At 48.7% G+C, this 21,376-nt stretch overlaps 1 protein-coding gene across 2 annotated transcripts in view; it reads left to right on the plus strand.

Annotated features, from left to right (window-relative positions):
* The window catches only part of LOC139554931 (retinoic acid receptor beta-like), a 238,434-nt gene that overhangs the window by 206,195 nt on the left and 10,863 nt on the right, over window positions 1–21,376 (plus strand). For both annotated transcript variants that reach the window (XM_071368228.1, XM_071368227.1), the window contains one exon: window positions 18,061–18,237. In XM_071368228.1, the coding sequence (XP_071224329.1) occupies window positions 18,061–18,237 (177 nt within the window). The remainder of the gene's footprint in view (window positions 1–18,060; window positions 18,238–21,376) is intronic.

Here is a 21,376-nt window from a genome sequence, read left to right on the forward strand (position 1 = left end):
CCTGGCGGCAACGAAGGAAATCATCAATCAACGCACGGTCCAGAACGTCCCGAGATGGAACCCAACTCCTCTCCTCAGGACCGTAACCCTCCCAATCCACTAAGTACTGGTGGCCACGTCCCCGAGAACGCATGTCCAAGATCTTCCGTACCTTGAAAATAGGTGCGCCCTCGACAAGGACGGGGGGGGGGGAGGGAAGACGAATGGGGGCGCGAAGAAAAGGCTTGACACAGGAGACATGGAAGACAGGGTGGACGCGACGAAGATGTCGCGGAAGAAGCAGTCGCACAGCGACAGGATTGACGACCTGAGAGACACGGAACGGACCAATGAACCGCGGAGTCAACTTGCGAGAAGCTGTCGTAAGGGGAAGGTTACGAGTGGAAAGCCACACTCTCTGACCGCGACAATACCTAGGACTCTTAATCCTACGTTTATTGGCGGCTCTCACAGTCTTCCCCGCAGACGAAGGCAGACCGGAAATAAAGTCTAAGGCGATGTGAGAACATGGTCGAGAAGGAATGGGAAGCGGTCTGAGACGACCGGCAGGAGGAGAGTACCCTGACTTAGTCTGCGCGCAGTCCGAACAAGCAGCCACGAAACGGCGCGTGTCACGCTCCTGAGTAGGCCACCAAAACCGCTGGCGAATAGAAGCAAGCGTACCCCGAACGCCGGGGTGGCCCGCTAACTTGGCAGAGTGAGCCCACTGAAGAACAGCCAGACGAGTAGAGACAGGAACGAACAGAAGGTTACTAGGACAAGCGCGCGGCGACGCAGTGTGAGTGAGTGCTTGCTTTACCTGTCTCTCAATTCCCCAGACAGTCAACCCGACAACACGCCCTTCAGGGAGAATCCCCTCGGGGTCGGTAGAAGCCACAGAAGAACTAAAGAGACGAGATAAAGCGTCAGGCTTGGTGTTCTTATTTCCCGGGCGATAAGAAATCACGAACTCGAAACGAGCGAAAAACAACGCCCAACGAGCTTGACGTGCATTAAGTCGTTTGGCAGAACGGATGTACTCAAGGTTCTTATGGTCAGTCCAAACGACAAAAGGGACGGTCGCCCCCTCCAACCACTGTCGCCATTCGCCTATGGCTAAGCGGATGGCGAGCAGTTCGCGGTTACCCACATCATAGTTGCGTTCCGATGGCGACAGGCGATGAGAAAAGTAAGCGCAAGGATGGACCTTATCGTCAGAATGGAAGCGCTGAGACAGAATGGCTCCCACGCCCACCTCTGAAGCGTCAACCTCGACAATGAATTGTTTAGTGACGTCAGGAGTAACAAGGATAGGGGCGGAAGTAAAACGCTTCTTGAGGAGATCAAAAGCTCCCTGGGCGGAACCGGACCACTTAAAGCAAGTCTTGACAGAAGTCAGAGCTGTGAGAGGGGCAGCCACTTGACCGAAATTACGAATGAAACGCCGATAGAAATTAGCGAAACCGAGAAAGCGCTGCAACTCGACACGTGACTTAGGAACGGGCCAATCGCTGACAGCCTGGACCTTAGCGGGATCCATCTGAATGCCCTCAGCGGAAATAACAGAACCGAGAAATGTGACAGAGGGGACATGAAAGGCGCACTTCTCAGCCTTCACGTAGAGACAATTCTCTAAAAGGCGCTGGAGTACACGTCGAACGTGCTGAACATGAATCTCGAGTGACGGTGAAAAAATCAGGATATCGTCAAGGTAAACGAAAACAAAGATGTTCAGCATGTCTCTCAGTACATCATTAACTAATGCCTGAAAGACAGCTGGAGCATTAGCAAGACCGAACGGCAGAACCCGGTATTCGAAATGCCCTAACGGAGTGTTAAACGCCGTTTTCCACTCGTCCCCCTCTCTGATGCGAACGAGATGGTAAGCGTTACGTAGGTCCAACTTAGTAAAAAACCTGGCTCCCTGCAAAATCTCGAAGGCTGACGACATAAGGGGAAGCGGATAACGATTCTTAACCGTTATGTCATTCAGCCCTCGATAATCCACGCAGGGGCGCAGAGTACCGTCCTTCTTCTTAACAAAGAAAAACCCCGCTCCGGCGGGAGAGGAAGAAGGCACCACGGTACCGGCGTCGAGAGAAACAGACAGATAATCCTCGAGAGCCTTACGTTCGGGAGCCGACAGAGAGTATAGTCTACCCCGAGGGGGAGTGGTCCCCGGAAGGAGATCAATACAACAATCATACGACCGGTGAGGAGGAAGGGAGCTGGCTCTGGACCGACTGAAGACCGTGCGCAGATCATGATATTCCTCCGGCACTCCTGTCAAATCACCAGGTTCCTCCTGAGTAGAGGGGACAGAAGACACAGGAGGGATAGCAGACATTAAACACTTCACATGACAAGAAACGTTCCAGGATAGGATAGAATTACTAGACCAATTAATAGAAGGATTATGACATACTAGCCAGGGATGACCCAAAACAACAGGTGTAAAAGGTGAACGAAAAATCAAAAAGGAAATGGTCTCACTGTGGTTACCAGATACTGTGAGGGTTAAAGGTAGTGTCTCACATCTGATACTGGGGAGAAGACTACCATCTAAGGCGAACATGGGCGTGGGCTTCCCTAACTGTCTGAGAGGAATGTCATGTTTCCGAGCCCATGCTTCGTCCATAAAACAACCCTCAGCCCCAGAGTCTATCAAGGCACTGCAGGAAGCAGCCGAACCGGTCCAGCGTAGATGGACCGACAAGGTAGTACAGGATCTTGATGGAGAGACCTGAGTAGTAGCGCTCACCAGTAGCCCTCCGCTTACTGATGAGCTCTGGCCCTTTACGGGACATGACATGACAAAATGTCCAGCAGAACCGCAATAGAGGCAAAGGCGGTTGGTGATTCTCCGTTCCCTCTCCTTAGTCGAGATGCGAATACCTCCCAGCTGCATGGGCTCAGTCTCTGAGCCGGTGGGAGGAGATGGTTGAGATGCGGAGAGGGGAAACACCGTTAACGCGAGCTCTCTTTCACGAGCTCGGTGACGAAGATCTACCCGTCGTTCTATGCGGATGGCGAGTGCAATCAAAGAGTCCACGCTGGAAGGAACCTCCCGGGAGAGAATCTCATCCTTAACCTCAGCGTGGAGTCCCTCCAGAAAACGAGCGAGCAACGCCGGCTCGTTCCAGTCACTGGATGCAGCCAGAGTGCGAAACTCTATAGAGTAATCCGTTATGGATCGATCACCTTGACATAGGGAAGCCAGGGCCCTGGAAGCCTCCTTCCCAAAAACTGAACGATCAAAAACCCGTATCATCTCCTCTTTAAAGTTCTGATAAACGTTAGAACACTCAGCCCTTGCCTCCCAGATAGCTGTGCCCCACTCCCGAGCCCGACCAGTAAGGAGTGATATGACGTAAGCGATCCGAGCTCTCTCTCTTGAGTATGTGTTGGGCTGGAGAGAGAACACAATATCACACTGGGTGAGAAAGGAGCGACACTCAGTGGGCTGCCCAGAGTAACATGGTGGGTTATTAACCCTAGGTTCCGGAGACTCGGAAGACCAGGAAGTAGCTGGTGGCACGAGACGAAGACTCTGAAACTGTCCTGACAGGTCGGAGACCTGAGTGGCCAGGGTCTCAACGGCATGACGAGCAGCAGACAATTCCTGCTCGTGTCTGCCGAGCATTGCTCCCTGGAACTTGACGGCAGTGTTGAGAGAATCCGTAGTCGCTGGGTCCATCTTGGTCGGATTCTTCTGTTATGCTGGTGAATGAGGACCCAAAAGCGACGTAATAGAAACAGAGTCTTTATTCCAGTATCAAACAAACAATGATTCTCCTGGAAATATCAAAGGTAAATCCAAAACAGGAAACTGAAATCCTCTCGTCAGTAGAGAGGAACGACTGGAGACGCGACCACAGACTGCAGGTCGCTTCAGGAAGGCACTGGCCGTAGCTGACATAGACACCTGCTCACACGCAGCATCTGAAGAAGGCAAAGAACACGACAGGGCGGAACAAGGACACAGGACAGCAAACATCAAACAAGAATCCGACAAGGACAGAAGCGGAAAACAGAGGGAGAAATAGGGACTCTAATCAGAGGGCAAAATAGGGGACAGGTGTGAAAGAGTAAATGAGGTCGTTAGGAGAATGAGAAACAGCTGGGAGCAGGAACGGAACGATAGAGAGAGAGAGCGAGAGAGGGAGAGAGGAAGGGGGAGAGAGAGGGATAGAAAGAGGGAAAGAACCTAATAAGACCAGCAGAGGGAAGCACAGGGACAAGACATGATAATCAATGACAAAACATGACACATGTGTTATTTTGTTGCTGTTAGTCCCACCCTTCAGCTCCATTCAACCCCTCCCATCTATCTCTCAACATGATCCATTTCGGATTTCTATTTGCCATATATTTTTCAACTGTGCTGTGATGCTTCACAAAATAATTGAACATTTCTATTCTCATAGCTTCTATAGATTGTAAATAAATTAAAAATAAACATTTTTGCTAAAATAATTATTATATTATTGATTGATTGACTATGGCTTTTCAAATCACCCAGTATTGCTATCTGTAGCGTTAGTTCTAGGCAAATGTTGCAATTCTTCAGCTATTGGACCTGTGACCAAAAACGAGCTACATATGGACAATACCAAAATAAATGATCTAATGACTCTGCCTCCTCACAGCAGAATCTGCAGAGCTGGGAAGATTGTATCCCCCCATATATATAACATTCTATTAGTTGCAAGAAGTTTTGAATCCGGCGTTGTTTTGCGTATCAATTCATAAACCATGTGCCATGGAATGGGTACATCGAAAATCTCTTCCCAACTATTTTGCAATTTATATGGCACAGCTGTCCGTTTTTTGGTCCTAAAATGAAATTGGTATATGTTTTTATTTATCACACTTTTTCATCACATTCCCAGTGGGTCAGAAGTTTACATACAGTGGGGAGAACAAGTATTTGATACACTGCCGATTTTGCAGGTTTTCCTACTTACAAAGCATGTAGAGGTCTGTAATTTTTATCATAGGTACACTTCAACTGTGAGAGACGGAATCTAAAACAAAAATCCAGAAAATCACATTGTATGATTTTTAAATAATTAATTTGCATTTTATTGCATGACATAAGTATTTGATCACCTACCAACCAGTAAGAATTCCGGCTCTCACAGACCTGTTAGTTTTTCTTTAAGAAGCCCTCCTGTTCTCCACTCATTACCTGTATTAACTGCACCTGTTTGAACTCGTTACCTGTATAAAAGACACCTGTCCACACACTCAATCAAACAGATTCCAATCTCTCCACAATGGCCAAGACCAGAGAGCTGTGTAAGGACATCAGGGATAAAATTGTAGACCTGCACAAGGCTGGGATGGGCTACAGGACAATAGGCAAGCAGCTTGGTGAGAAGGAAACAACTGTTGGCGCAATTATTAGAAAATGGAAGAAGTTCAAGATGACGGTCAATCACCCTCGGTCTGGGGCTCCATGCAAGATTTCACCTCGTGGGGCATCAATGATCATGAGGAAGGTGAGGGATCAGCCCAGAACTACACGGCAGGACCTGGTCAATGACCTGAAGAGAGCTGGGACCACAGTCTCAAAGAAAACCATTAGTAACACACTACGCCGTCATGGATTAAAATCCTGCAGCGCACGCAAGGTCCCCCTGCTTAAGCCAGTGCATGTCCAGGCCTGTCTGAAGTTTGCCAATGACCATCTGGATGATCCAGAGGAGGAATGGGAGAAGGTCATGTGGTCTGATGAGACAAAAATAGAGCTTTTTGGTCTAACTCCACTCGCCGTGTTTGGAGGAAGAAGAAGTATGAGTACAACCCCAAGAACACCATCCCAACCGTGAAGCATGGAGGTGGAAACATCATTCTTTGGGGATGCTTTTCTGCAAAGGGGACAGGACGACTGCACCGTATTGAGGGGAGGATGGATGGGGCCATGTATCGCGAGATCTTGGCCAACAACCTCCTTCCCTCAGTAAGAGCATTGAAGATGGGTCGTGGCTGGGTCTTCCAGCATGACAACGACACAAAGCACACAGCCATGGCAACTAAGGAGTGGCTCCGTAAGAAGCATCTCAAGGTCCTGGAGTGGCCTAGCCAGTCTCCAGACCTGAACCCAATAGAAAATCTTTGGAGGGAGCTGAAACTCCGTATTGCCCAGCGACAGCCCCGAAACCTGAAGGATCTGGAGAAGATCTGTAGGGAGGAGTGGGCCAAAATCCCTGCTGCAGTGTGTGCAAACCTAGTCAAGAACTACAGGAAACGTATGATCTCTGTAATTGCAAACAAAGGTTTCTGTACCAAATATTAAGTTCTGCTTTTCTGATGTATCAAATACTTATGTCATGCAATAAAATGCAAATTAATTACTTAAAAATCATACAATGTGATTTTCTGGATTTTTGTTTTAGATTCCGTCTCTCATAGTTGAAGTGTACCTATGATAAAAATTACAGACCTCTACATGCTTTGTAAGTAGGAAAACCTGCAAAATCGGCAGTGTATCAAATACTTGTTCTCCCCACTGTACACTCAATTAGTATTTGGTAGCATTGCCTTTACATTGTTTAACTTTGGTCAAACGTTTTGGGTAGCCTTCCACAAGCTTCCCACAATAAGTTTGGTGAATTTTGGCCCATTCCTCCTGACAGAGCTGGTGTAACTGAGTCAGGTTTGTAGGCCTCCTTGCTCGCACATACTTTTTCAGTTCTGCCCACAAAAGTCAATACCTTGACTTTGTTGTCCTTAAGCCATTTTGCCACAACTTTGGAAGTATGCTTGGGGTCATTGTCCATTTGGAAGACCCATTTGCGACCAAGATTGAACTTCCTGAGTGATGTCTTGAGATGTTGCTTCAATATATCCACCTAATTTTCCTTCCTCATGATGCCATCTATTTTGTGAAGTGCACCAGTCCCTCCTGCAGCAAAGCACCCCCACAACATGATGCTGCCACCCCCGTGCTTCACGGTTGGGATGGTGTTCTTCGGCTTGCAAGCATGTCAAGCATAGAGGCACTGAGTTTGAAGGTAGGCCTTGAAATACATCCACAGGTACACCTCCAATTGACTTAAATTATGTCAGTTAGCCTATCAAAAGCTTCTAAAGCCATAACATCATTTTCTGGAATTTTCCAAGCTGTTTAAAGGCACAGTCAACTTAGTGCATGTAAACTTCTGACCCACTGGAATTGTGATACAGTGAATTATAAGTGAAATAATCTGTCTGTAAACAATTGTTGGAAAAATGACTTGTGTCATGCACAAAGTAGATGTCCTAACCGTCTTGCCAGAACTATAGTTTGTTAACAAGAAATGTGTGGAGTGGTTGAAAAACGAGTTTTAATGACTCCAACCTAAGTGTATGTAAACTTCCGACTTCAACTGTATATATTTGTAAATAATAACCAGTTCCCACAGTCAGTCAGTAATGTAATATTTATAAATCATTCTTCAAAATCAAGATATACTTCATTATTCAAAATGACAGCAAACTGTGGCTTTAAATAAGAAAAAGAGTTAGTCAGTCATGTAGGCAAGATGCGTACTGCTGTGCTGCTGTCAGTTCTGTCACGGCAGTAGCAGTAGGCCTGTAGTTAGATAAAGCCTTAATCTGCATCACTAGTAATTATGTTGGCTCTCAGACTGAGAACTTCCTCATTATTACAAGCAATTGGTTCCTGACGCGCCTTTTGAACGTTGCTCCTCCTCAGCTCTCTCTCTCTCCCCCTCTCGCTTTCTCTCTCTCAGCTCCCTAGATTAGGTTAAAGCTCCAATTATGTGGTGAAATATTCCAATCCTAGTCCTGGGTGATTTAGGAGTTCACTGCTGGGTGAGGGGAGATAGTGGAGAGAGAGAGGGTGAGTGAGAGGGCTTAAGGCGTGACAATGAATAAGGCTTCATTGACAGTGATGGTGATGAAAAATGGCCCTGGCACTTTAAAAGACAAAATAAAACATTAGGGATATGTGGCCCTCAGCTTCAAGGAGGAGAAGTTTGTGTGTGTGTGTGTGTGTGTGTGTGTGTGTGTGCGTGTGCGTGTGCGTGTGCGTGTGTGTGTGGGGATGTGTGTGTGTGTTATATAGGCCAGTCAACCATTGACTATGAGCTACATCATTACTGCTATACTCTACTGTCATTGTCCTTCACAGGTACTGGATGATAATACTGCCAAGAGTCTTTTATTCTTTTGTTATGCCTACACATACACACACCCCGGCCGGTGAGGAATACGGAGCGTTGGTTTCTTCATTGGCAGCTTATTTTCTAACGTCGCAACTTGTCTAATTTGTTTGGATAAATGCCTTTAAAGGAAATTAGAACTCCCAGGCCACTTCCTTGTTCAGCTCTATTGAATTATAGGACTGAGGTAATTGACTGAGATTGCAGTGTGAGAGGGGGATGGGGAAGGAGAGGGAATCAAACTGTGAATCTACCTCTTCCGCCCTCTCCCCTCCTCCCTTCTTCGCCCATGGGAGGAACAAGATGAGTGGCTTTAATATCAGAGACTCCGTCTTCATCCCCAATCCCTCCATCCATCCATCCATCCCTCCATCCCCATCCCTCCATCTCCAACTCCTCTCCTCTGTCCTCCCCCCATCCACCCGTCAGAAGCGACACACAGTACAGTACTATGTATTTTCAGTGACACACAGTACATGCAGTAGTAGGTATTGTCAGTGACACACAGTACAGTAGTATGTGTTGTCAGTGACACACAGTACAGTAGTATGTATTGTCAGTGACACACAGTACAGTAGTATGTATTGTCAGTTACACATAGTACAGTAGTATGTGTTGTCAGTGACACACAGTACAGTAGTATTTGTTGTCAGTGACACACAGTGCATACAGTAGTATGTATTGTCAGTGACACACAGTACAGTAGTCTGTATTGTCAGTGGCACACAGTACAGTAGTCTGTATTGTCAGTGGCACACAGTACAGTAGTCTGTATTGTCAGTGACACACAGTACAGTAGTCTGTATTGTCAGTGGCACACAGTACAGTAGTCTGTATTGTCAGTGGCACACAGTACAGTAGTCTGTATTGTCAGTGACACACAGTACAGTAGTCTGTATTGTCAGTGGCACACAGTACAGTAGTCTGTATTGTCAGTGACACACAGTACAGTAGTGTGTATTGTCAGTGGCACACAGTACAGTAGTCTGTATTGTCAGTGACACACAGTACAGTAGTATGTGTTGTCAGTGACACACAGTACAGTAGTATTTGTTGTCAGTGACACACAGTGCATACAGTAGTATGTATTGTCAGTGACACACAGTACAGTAGTCTGTATTGTCAGTGGCACACAGTACAGTAGTCTGTATTGTCAGTGGCACACAGTACAGTAGTCTGTATTGTCAGTGACACACAGTACAGTAGTCTGTATTGTCAGTGGCACACAGTACAGTAGTCTGTATTGTCAGTGACACACAGTACAGTAGTGTGTATTGTCAGTGGCACACAGTACAGTAGTCTGTATTGTCAGTGACACACAGTACAGTAGTCTGTATTGTCAGTGGCACACAGTACAGTAGTCTGTATTGTCAGTGGCACACAGTACAGTAGTCTGTATTGTCAGTGGCACACAGTACAGTAGTCTGTATTGTCAGTGACACACAGTACAGTAGTGTGTATTGTCAGTGACACACAGTACAGTAGTGTGTGTTGTCAGTGAGAAGTGAGATGTGTGACTGTAGTGGCTGCTGCAGCTTTTTCACAGTGATTTAAACACCTCATGTCCCTCTCACTTAACCCCATGTCCTATCTACTCATCTTTTTTGTATGTTGCACTCTGTCACTCTCTCTCTCACTCTCTGTCTCTCTGTCACTCTCTCTCTCTCTGTGTCTCTCTCTCACTCTATGTCTCTCTCACTCTCTCTGTCTCTCTCTTTTTCTGTCTCTCTCTGTGTCTCTTTCTCTCTCTCAATTCAATTCAAAAGGCCTTTCTTTCTCTGTCTTGTCTTTATTTCTGTCTGTCTGTCTGTCTGTCTGTCTGTCTGTCTGTCTGTCTGTCTGTCTGTCTGTCTGTCTGTCTGTCTGTCTGTCTGTCTGTCTGTCTGTCTGTCTGTCTGTCTGCCTCTTTCTTTGACTGTGAAGTGAACAAGGACAGAGACGTTTGTGTTTCCTTTATTTTCTGAACTGTGAAAGTCATACAGTCATGTGGTTTTCTCTGAACCGTCAGTGACGACATATGGAGGAATACAATTAAAGATGTATTTATGCAGCGCTTTGGGGGGCGATAGTTTAACTTTTTTATGGATAAAGTTCACAGTCAAAAAGAATGTTAAACACTTGTGCACACCTTAACACACTCACACACATGCGTTACACACACACAAACATGCACGCAAACACAGACACACTTCAACCTGTGTGTGTGTGTGCCCTTGCTGTGAGTACAGGCAGGCCGGCTGGGGAGGCCCAGTCATCCAGAACAGATGGGCCATTTCATGTTAACTATCTAAAAACAAACAAATGATCATCAGCTTCTCCATCCACAGTAATACTGAACACACACCTCCTGCACGCACGCACGCACGCACGCAGGCACGCACACACACACACACACACACACACACACACACCTCTGTAAGGTAAGCAATTCCCCAAATGGTGCTTTGTCTACCTCTTTTTTCTCTCTTTCTCTCACTCGTCTCTTTATCCCTCCCTCCCGCTCTCCCTTTCTCTACCTCCCTCTCTCTCACTCTCCCTATGTCTCTCTTTCCCTGACTCCCCTGAGTCTCACTTATATTCCTCCATCTCACATTCCATCCCTTTCTCTCCTCTTTTCCACATTCCATCCCTCTCTCTCTCTCTCCCTCTTCCCCTGTCTCAGCCTATTCTCTGTTCTGAATCAGTTTATTTTCTTGTCTGCTGACTTTGGACTTTCTTCCCCCTCCTCTCCCTCTTCCTCTCCCCCCTCCTCCTCTCCCTCTTCCTCTACCCCCTCTCCCACCTCCTCTCCCTCTACCTCCTCTCCCTTTTCCTCTCCCTCCTCCCCCTCTTTCTCTTCCCCTCCTTCTCCTCTCCCTCTTCCTCTCCCTCCTCTCCCTCTTTCTCTCCACCTCCTTCTCCTCTCCCTCTTCCTCTCCCCCTCCTCCTCCTCTCCCTCTTCCTCCCCCCTCTCCCTCCCTCTTCCTCTACCTCCTCCCTCTTCCTCTCCCCCCTCCTCCTCTCCCTCTACCTTCTCTCCCTCTTCCTCTCCCCCTCCTCCTCCTCATCTTCATCTACCTCCTCTCCCTCTCCCCCCTCCTCTCCCTCTCCCCCTCTTCCTCCTCCTCTACCTCTTCCTCTCCCCCTCTTCCTCTCCCCCTCCCCCTCCTCTCCCCCTCCTCCTCTCCCTCTTCCTCTCCCCCTCTTCCTCTCCCCCTTACTCTCCCCTCCTCTTCCTCTCCCCCCTCTTCCTCTCCCCCTCCTCCTCCTCCTCTCCCTCTTTCTCTCCCCTCCTTCTCCTCTCCCTCTTCCTCTCCTCCTCCTCCTCCTCTCCCTCTTCCTCTCCCCCCTCCTCCTCCTCTCCCTTTTCCTCTACCTCCTCTTCCTCTACACCTCCTCCTTCTCTCCCTCTTCTTGTCCCCCCTTCTCCTCCTCCTCACTTTCTCACCAAAGACAAACTGCTGCTGATGAAAACAACTTTATTAGCATATATTCATTCAGTACTTAGAGATGATCTAACTGTCAATACGTGGGAGATGATTATGTTAAGCTGTACCCACTGTAAGATCAGGACTGAAGAGCCTTTTGAACAACTTTATAACAAGGGCAGGGAGTGCCATGTTTACACACCTACGACTCATCATCCCCAAGTTTCTTCAGACAAAGACTGCTTACGGTCTGCCTGCCTGCCTGCCTGCCTTCCTACCTCCCTCAAACTCACTTTCTCTTTCAGTTTCTTCCTCCCACATTGTCTCTCTTTCTCTCTCAATCTCTTCTTTCATTCCTAGCCCTATCACTATTCTCCTCTCCCTAATGGCTTGCCATTTTCCTGTCTCTCTCTCCTTTATTCCTTTTATTTCCTTCTCCTTTCCATGTCTCTACTTTCTCCTCTCCTCTCCTCTCCTCTCCTCTCCTCTCCTCTCCTCTCCTCTCCTCTCAGTATGTTAGTGTAGGGCCTGGTACATAGAGATACTTCACCTCTATTCCTCTCACTTTAAAGTGTTCCCTGCTACCTGTCACAGCTGTATGGCTGATTCCTGTCCTCCTCCCACTCTCGCTCTCCCTCTCTCTCTATCTCTCTCTCTCTCTCTCTCCCCCTCCCACTCTCTCACTACCTCTCTCTCCCTCTTGCTCTCTCACTGTCAGGACCCGGTGCGAGAAACAGTCACTAAATCGGCAGAACCCAGAAGATGAGGCAGACACAGCAGTACTAGAGATGGTGGTTTAATAAAAAATAGATATCTTCCAAAATACAAAGAAAATCCACAAAGTGGTAAAAACAGCAAGGGAAAAACAAACCTCAAAAGACTAATCCAAAATACAAAAGAACAAAACCAGAGAACCTCTGGAAAATCCAACAAGAGAAAAATATATGTTCACAACAAGGCTTGGGCTGGGGCTGGGTGCTAACATACAAACACTGAGCAAGGAACTGAGGAACACACAGGGATTAAATACTAACAAGGGAACGACATACAGGTGCAAACAATAATTAGAGCAAGGGAAAAACAAAAGGTACAAAAAAGGTGCAATGGGGACATCTAGTGACAAAAAAACAGAACAGTCCTGGCCAAAACCTGACAGAATCCCCCTCCTAGGAACGGCTCCTGACGTTCCTACCAGCCTTCTCAGGGTGGAGAGCCCTGAACTGACGAATGAGGTCAGGGTCCAGTATGTCCTTGGCAGGAACCCAGGAGCGCTCCTCGGGACCGTAGCCTTCCCAGTCCACCAGATACTGCCAGGACCGCTGCACCCGGCGGGAGTCCAGTATCCGGTGGACGGTATAAGCCGACTGGCCTCCGATGACACGGGGCGGAGGGGGAGGTCTGCCTGCCGGAATAAGGGGAGAAAAAACAACAGGTTTTAATAAAGAAATGTGAAATGTGGGATTGATTTTAAGGGATCTGGGTAAGTGCAGGCGAAAAGTAACGGGATTGACTCTCCTGGCAATCTTAAAGGGTCCGATGAATCTCTGGGACAGCTTGCGAGACTCCACCCGTAGCGGTAAGTTTTTTGTTGAGAGCCATACTCTCTGGCCGGGGTACAGGGTAGGACCGGGACGGCGACGTCTGTTGGCTTGTCGTTGGTACTGCTGTGAGGAACGCAGAAGATTAAGACGGGCCTTCTTCCACGTAAGCCGACAGCGTCTGATGAACCTCGAGGCTGAAGGCACTCTGACTTCTGCCTCCTGGTCCGGGAACAATAGAGGAGCATAGCCAAACTGACACTCGTGCGGGGATATACCAGTGGAGGAGGAGCACAAGGTGTTGTGCGCGTACTCAGCCCAAACAATGAAGGATGACCATGTGGATGGGTTGTTGGAAACCATACATCTGAGGGTGGTTTCCAGCTCCTGATTCATCCTCTCAGTTTGGCCGTTGGACTCCGGATGGTACCCTGAAGATAAACTGGCCGTGGCCCCTATGAGTTGGCAGAAGGCCTTCCAAAACCTTGAGGCGAACTGGGGACCTCTGTCGGAAACCATATCTTGCGGGATGCCAAAGACTCGGAACACATGGTTAATCACCAACTCAGCTGTTTCCTTGGCAGAAGGTAATTTGGTCAAGGGAACAAACCTGGCCGCCTTAGAAAACCTGTTGATGATGACTAGGATCGTAGTATTACCATGGGACGGAGGAAGGCCAGTAATAAAGTCCAGCGAGATATGGGACCAGGGTCGGTGGGGAATAGATAAAGGGTGAAGGAGTCCTTGAGGGCGGAGGTGAGAAGATTTGCCCTGGCAGCACACGGAACAGGCCTTGACGAAAGTGGCAACATCTTCTTTTATGGTGGGCCACCAGAACTTACGCTGGATGAACTCCAAGGTGCGACCTACGCCCGGGTGACAGGTGAGGCGAGAGGAGTGCCCCCACAGAAGGACTTGGGACCTTGCTGCCTTGGGAACAAACAACCGATTAGCAGGACCTCCTCCAGGGCCCGGTTCGATGGCTTGAGCTTGTTTCACGGTATCCTCCACTTGCCACGAGATCGGAGCCACGATCTTAGCGGCAGGAAGAACAGTCATGTCAGTATCTTCTCGAATGGCAGGAGAGTAGACTCGTGACAAGGCATCCGGTTTGAGATTCTTCGACCCGGGTCTATAGGTGAGAATAAACTGGAATCGGCTGAAGAAAAGAGACCATAGAGCTTGTCTGGAGTTCAACCGCTTCGCCTGCTGGATATACTCCAGATTTTTGTGGTCCGTAAGCACTTGAAACGGTTGAGAAGCCCCCTCGAGCCAGTGTCTCCATTCCTTCAATGCCATCTTAACCGCTAGGAGTTCACGATCCCCCACATCGTAATTCCTCTCGGCCGGGGTAAGCCGGTGAGAGAAGAAGGCGCAAGGATGAAGCCTCTTGTCTTCACCCCTCTGAGACAGGACAGCTCCAACACCAACCTCTGATGCGTCTACCTCCACCACAAAAGGTTCATCCGCCGTCGGTAGTGTCAGGATGGGAGCAGAGAGGATGCGCTGCTTGAGTCCTTGGAAGGCCGTCTCAGCTTCTCTTCCCCACAGAAACCTTGTGTTGCCACCCTTGGTTAAAGCTGAGAGAGGGGCTGCCACCGAGCTGAAGTTCTTGATGAACTTGCGGTAGAAGTTAGTGAAGCCCAGGAAACGCTGAACTTCCTTAACGGACTTGGGGGTGGGCCAATCTGCTACCGCCCCTACCTTCTTGGGGTCCATCTGGACTCGACCGGGTTCCACTACAAATCCCAGGAACTGTACTCGAGAGGAATGGAATTCACACTTTTCCGGCTTAACGTACAAATGGCTGTCTAGGAGGCGTTTGAGCACTTGTCTGACATGCTTAGTGTGTTCTTGAAGGGAGCTCGAAAAGATGAGGATGTCATCCAAGTAAACAAACACGAAAATGTTAAGCATATCCCTAAGCACATCGTTTATGAGCGCTTGGAACACAGCCGGGGCGTTGGTCAGGCCGAAGGGCATCACCAAGTATTCGTAGTGACCAGTAGGCGTGTTGAAAGCGGTCTTCCACTCGTCACCGGGTTTGATCCGCACAAGATGGTATGCGTTCCGCAGGTCAAGCTTAGTGAAGACCACTGCTTCCTGGAGCAGCTCAAAGGCTGTGGCCATAAGGGGTAGCGGGTAGCGGTTACGGACGGTTATGGCATTAAGTCCCCGGTAGTCGATGCAAGGACGTAATCCCCCGTCTTTTTTGGCCACAAAGAAAAACCCTGCTCCCGCCGGCGAGGTGGATGGACGCATGAGGCCTGCTGCCAGAGCGTCCTTGATGTAGGTATCCATAGCAGCTCGTTCGGGAGGAGATAGGGAAAAGATCCGACCCCTGGGGGGGCAGGTGCCCGGAAACAGGTCGATGGGGCAATCGTAAGGTCTATGGGGTGGTAGTTTGGTGGCCCTCTGTTTGCTAAATACCGGTTTGAGGTCATGGTAACACTCGGGAACTCGGGACAGGTCGATGGATTCTAGAGACTCGGGAGGGGAACTCGGGGAACTTGGGAAGATACAAGTGGCTTGGCACGTAGGACCCCACTGCTTGATAGTGCCCACAGACCAGTCGATGTGAGGGTTATGGCTGTGAAGCCAGGGGTATCCAAGGACGAGAGGGAACTCGGAACACGAGGTCAGATGAAAGTTCATCACTTCCTGGTGTTGGGAAACTGAAAGACGCAAGGGGGTAGTGACACGAGTGACAAGTCCAGATCCCAAAGGGCTTCCATCCAACGTAGTAACCCTTATGGGGTCACTTAGAGGTTCAGAGGGAACGCCATTCTCCTTCGCCCAGACACCATCCATGAAGTTACCTGCGGCTCCAGAGTCTACCAAGGCTTGAAGGGGAAGCTCGTGGTTGTCCCAGGAAAGGGTAACTGGAATGAGCAGGCGGGAGTTGGATGGATGAGAGGAGGTTATGTTTCCCATTACCGTCCTCCCAGGCCTGCACGGGAGAGTGCGATTTCCCTGGAGCCCGGGACACGGGTAGAGGAAATGGCCCGGTTTGCCGCAATATAGACAGCATCGCTCCCTCACCCGGCGGTCTCTCTCAGCCTGGGAGATGCGTCCAACCTGCATGGGTTCCGGTGGAGTCAGCGGGGATAAAGGTGGAGACTCGGAGCTGGGACCGATAGGAGCTAGGGTGAGAGATCTATGGTTGAGCTCTCTCTCTCTCAGACGCTGGTCTATGCGTGAAGCCAACTTGATCAGGGACTCGAGGTTGTCCGGTGGTTCCCGAGTGACCAGTTCATCTTGGATGGTGTCGGAAAGACCCTTCAAAAAGCACACTGTGAGCGCCTCGTCATTCCAGCCACTCGCTGCTGCCACCGTGCGGAACTGGATGGCATAGTCCGTCACGCTGCGCCGACCTTGGCGGAGAGTCAGGAGCTGTTTGGCTGAGTCAGGACCGCTGGTAGGACCTTGAAACACTCGCTTGAATTCTTCAGCAAAGGTAGAGTAGCTGGCACAGCAGGGACTTTGGGCATCCCACACAGCAGTAGCCCAGGCTAGGGCTTTTTCCGACAGCAGGGTGATGATATATGCTATCTTGGACCGGTCGGTGGGAAATGACGAGGGTTGCAGCTCGAAGGAGAGAGAACATTGGGTGAAAAACCACTTACAACCACTCGGATCACCTGAGAACCGTTGGGGAGGCGGCAGACGAGGTTCAGCCAGGGGGTTAACTGCCACGGGCACTTGAATCTGATGAACTGGAGCAGAAGCGGTTGCAGGAGAAAGTTGATCAGAAATCTGCTTTATGGAAGTCATCATCTCCGACAGAAGTTGAGAATGTCCAGCCATTAAGGCCTCTTGCTGAACCAGAGCAGCTTCGTGACGTTGGACAGTCCCCTCGTGGTGGGACAGCATGGGAAAAAAGTGTCTGGGTACTGGCTGCCTCTGGGTTCATTTTAATGGCTCAGTGTTTCTGTCAGGACCCGGTGCGAGAAACAGTCACTAAATCGGCAGAACCCAGAAGATGAGGCAGACACAGCAGTACTAGAGATGGTGGTTTAATAAAAAATAGATATCTTCCAAAATACAAAGAAAATCCACAAAGTGGTAAAAACAGCAAGGGAAAAACAAACCTCAAAAGACTAATCCAAAATACAAAAGAACAAAACCAGAGAACCTCTGGAAAATCCAACAAGAGAAAAATATATGTTCACAACAAGGCTTGGGCTGGGGCTGGGTGCTAACATACAAACACTGAGCAAGGAACTGAGGAACACACAGGGATTAAATACTAACAAGGGAACGACATACAGGTGCAAACAATAATTAGAGCAAGGGAAAAACAAAAGGTACAAAAAAGGTGCAATGGGGACATCTAGTGACAAAAAAACAGAACAGTCCTGGCCAAAACCTGACACTCACTTTCTCTCTCTCTTCCTCTCTCTCTCCCCCTCTCTCTCCCTCTCTCTCTACCTTGCTCTCTCTCTCCCACCACTCTCTCTCTACTGCTCTCTCTCTCTCTTCCCCCCCACTCTCTCTTCCACCCACTCTCTCTCCCCCTCTCTCCTCTCCTCCTGCTCCCTTTCACTCATTACTGCGCCCTCAGCTCAGCTCTATTTATGACAACAACAACAACCTCGGCTATAGATATATAGTGTCATGGTGGAGTGTCTATTATTTATATACAGTGAGATAGAGAGTGTGTGGGTGAAGACTGGATCTGTGTCTCATGATGACGGTGCCTCAGCCTCTCGCCTTACTCTCTGTCTGTCTGTCTGTCTGTCTGTCTGTCTGTCTGTCTTTATTTCTGTCTGTCTGTCTGTCTGCCTGTCTGCCTGTCTGCCTGTCTGTCTGTCTGTCTGTCTGTCTGTCTGTCTGTCTGTCTGTCTGTCTGTGTGTGTGTGTGTGTGTGTGTGTGTGTGTGTGTGTGTGTGTGTGTGTGTGTGTGTCTCCGTGTGTTGTCATGCTTGCTAATGCATGAGTCTGTGTTCTCTCTCTCCCCTCCAGAAGTCGAGTGCGGAACAACGCGTGAGGCTGGACCTGGGCCTGTGGGATAAGTTCAGTGAGCTGGCTACTAAGTGCATTATAAAGATTGTGGAGTTTGCCAAACGAGTACCTGGTTTTACAGGACTCACCATAGCTGACCAGATCACGCTGCTTAAAGCTGCCTGCCTCGACATACTGGTAAGGACTGACTGTCACACACACACACACACACACACACACACACACACACACACACACACACACACACACACACACACACACACACACAGATCACACACACACACAGATCACACTGATCAAAGCTGCCTTCCTTGACATACTGGTACGTATCAGTAGTTTGAAAAGCAATACATCTCTTATGTACATAGTTAGTGCATTCATTCCTATGTAGTAAGACTAGTTTTATTCCTTCATATCAGTGTTCCTCAACCTCTGGTCCCTAATGGTTAACTGACACTGATTAAGTCACTTCTACAGGGTAGTTATAATGTAAATGGACATCCAAGGAGGGATAATATAGTAGTTTATCAATCTGTGGTACAGGAAGAGTTGAGACACAGCCTCAAGGTTCATTTTTGCAAATGGAATCACAGCAGTAATTGTGCTCGCCTGACGAATGGCACAGATTAGCACTGTGAATCACAGCAGTAATTGTGCTCGCCTGACGAATGGCACAGATTAGCACTGTGAATCACAGCAGTAATTGTGCTCGCCTGACGAATGGCACAGATTAGCACTGTGAATCACAGCAGTAATTGTGCTCGCCTGACGAATGGCACAGATTAGCACTGTGAATCACAGCAGTAATTGTGCTCGCCTGACGAATGGCACAGATTAGCACTGTGAATCACAGCAGTAATTGTGCTCGCCTGACGAATGGCACAGATTAGCACTGTGAATCACAGCAGTAATTGTGCTAATTGTGAATCCATGCAGAAACACATAGCGTACCTTTACCACATGAACAGGTTTCTATTTAATGACAAAAGGTTTGGCCTAATTCCATATGTACTGTTTAGTGTGTAAAGATCACTGATAACTGGGTTTGCTCTCTCCACTGAGGTAGCTAGGCAATACACTAGGCAATACGCTAGGCAATACGCTAGGCAATACGCTAGGCAATACGCTAGGCAATACACTAGGCAATACGCTAGGCAATACGCTAGGCAATACGCTAGGCAATACGCTAGGCAATACGCTAGGCAATACGCTAGGCAATACGCTAGGCAATACGCTAGTCACACTAGTCAATACGCTAGGCAATACGCCAGTCAATACGCTAGGCAATACGCTAGGCAATACGCTAGTCACACTAGTCAATACGCTAGGCAATACGCTAGGCAATACACTAGGCAATACGCTAGGCAATACACTAGGCAATACGCTAGGCAATACCCTAGGCAATACGCTAGTCACACTAGTCAATACGCTAGGCAATACGCCAGTCAATACGCCAGTCAATACGCTAGTCAATACGCTAGGCAATGCGCTAGGCAATACGCTAGTCAATACGCTAGGCAATATGCTAGGCAATCGGCTAGTCACGCTAGTCAATACGCTAGTCAAATACACTAGGTAATACGCTAGGCAATATGCTAGTCAAAACACTAGTCAATACGCTAGGCAATATGCTAGTCAAAACACTAGTCAATACGCTAGGCAATACGCTAGGCAATACGCTAGGCATTCGGCTAGTCACGCTAGTCAATACGCTAGTCAATACGCTAGTCAAATACGCTAGTCAAATACGCTAGTCAATACGCTAGGCAATACGCTGGGCAATCGGCTAGTCACGCTAGTCAATACGTTAGTCAATACGCTAGTCAAATACGCTAGGCAATATGCTAGTCAATACACTAGTCAATACGCTAGTCAATACGCTAGGCAATACGCCAGTCAATACGCCAGGCAATACGCCAGTCAATACGCCAGGCAATACGCCAGTCAATACGCTAGGCAATACGCTAGGCAATACGCTAGGCAATACGCTAGTCAATACGCTAGGCAATACGCTAGGCAATACGCTAGTCAATACGCTAGTCAATACGCTAGTCAATACGCTAGGCAATACGCTAGTCAATACGCTAGTCAATACGCTGAAACCTCTGAACTTCCTCCCTAGAGTCCGGTCCTTAGACCTTATTGGTCGGTTTGCGCAGCCAGCCAATTGAAGAGAAGGTTAATTGATCCTGACAGTCGATCAGTATGTGGAGGAGCCATCCTTAATCAGATGACATTAGGTTAGTGTTTCAGATGTAACTCGGCTCCAAATCTAATAAAGGATTGAAATGCTTGTGTCTTTCTGCAGTGAAGTTGTTTTTGTTCATATTTGTCTGGGTTGCTGTATGTTTTTCTGGAGCAGGGATCTGAAATACGGGGGAGCACATTGTTAGAAGATCGCCCCTGGCTGAGTGCTGTTGGTTTATATATTTGTTTATTTAGGAGTAGTGCAGTCACGTGCTGTGATAATATTGCCTCAGTAATGAGAGAGAGAGAAGAGAATGAAGAGGCGGGAGAGAGAGAAGGGGAAGGGAGGGGGAGAAAGAAAGAAAGAAAGAAAGAAAGAAAGAAAGAGAGGAGAGAGGGGTGGATTGTGTCAAGTTCCAGAGACATGTGTCTCTCTCTGTCTCCACGGGGCTATCCTCGGTCAGCTCCTTACCTCTCTCTGTCTCCACGGGCCTATCCTCAGTCAGCTCCTTGCCTCTCTCTCTGTCTCCACGGGGCTATCCTCAGTCAGCTCCTTACCTCTCTCTGTCTCCACGGGGCTATCCTCAGTCAGCTCCTTGCCTCTCTCTCTGTCTCCACGGGGCTATCCTCAGTCAGCTCCTTGCCTCTCTCTCTGTCTCCACGGGGCTATCCTCAGTCAGCTCCTTGCCTCTCTCTCTGTCTCCACGGGGCTATCCTCAGTCAGCTCCTTGTCTCTCTCTCTGTCTCCACGGGGCTATCCTCAGTCAGCTCCTTGTCTCTCTCTCTGTCTCCACGGGGCTATCCTCAGTCAGCTCCTTCTCTCTCTCTCTCTGTCTCCACGGGGCTATCCTCAGTCAGCTCCTTGTCTCTCTCTCTGTCTCCATGGGGCTATCCTCAGTCAGCTCCTTCTCTCTCTCTCTGTCTCCACGGGGCTATCCTCAGTCAGCTCCTTGTCTCTCTCTCTGTCTCCACGGGGCTATCCTCAGTCAGCTCCTTCTCTCTCTCTCTCTCTGTCTACACGGGGCTATCCTCAGTCAGCTCCTTGTCTCTCTCTCTGTCTCCACGGGGCTATCCTCAGTCAGCTCCTTCTCTCTCTCTCTGTCTCCACGGGGCTATCCTCAGTCAGCTC

The sequence above is a fragment of the Salvelinus alpinus genome, chromosome 26 (genome assembly GCF_045679555.1).
Source record: "Salvelinus alpinus chromosome 26, SLU_Salpinus.1, whole genome shotgun sequence".
Classification (NCBI taxonomy): domain Eukaryota; kingdom Metazoa; phylum Chordata; class Actinopteri; order Salmoniformes; family Salmonidae; genus Salvelinus; species Salvelinus alpinus.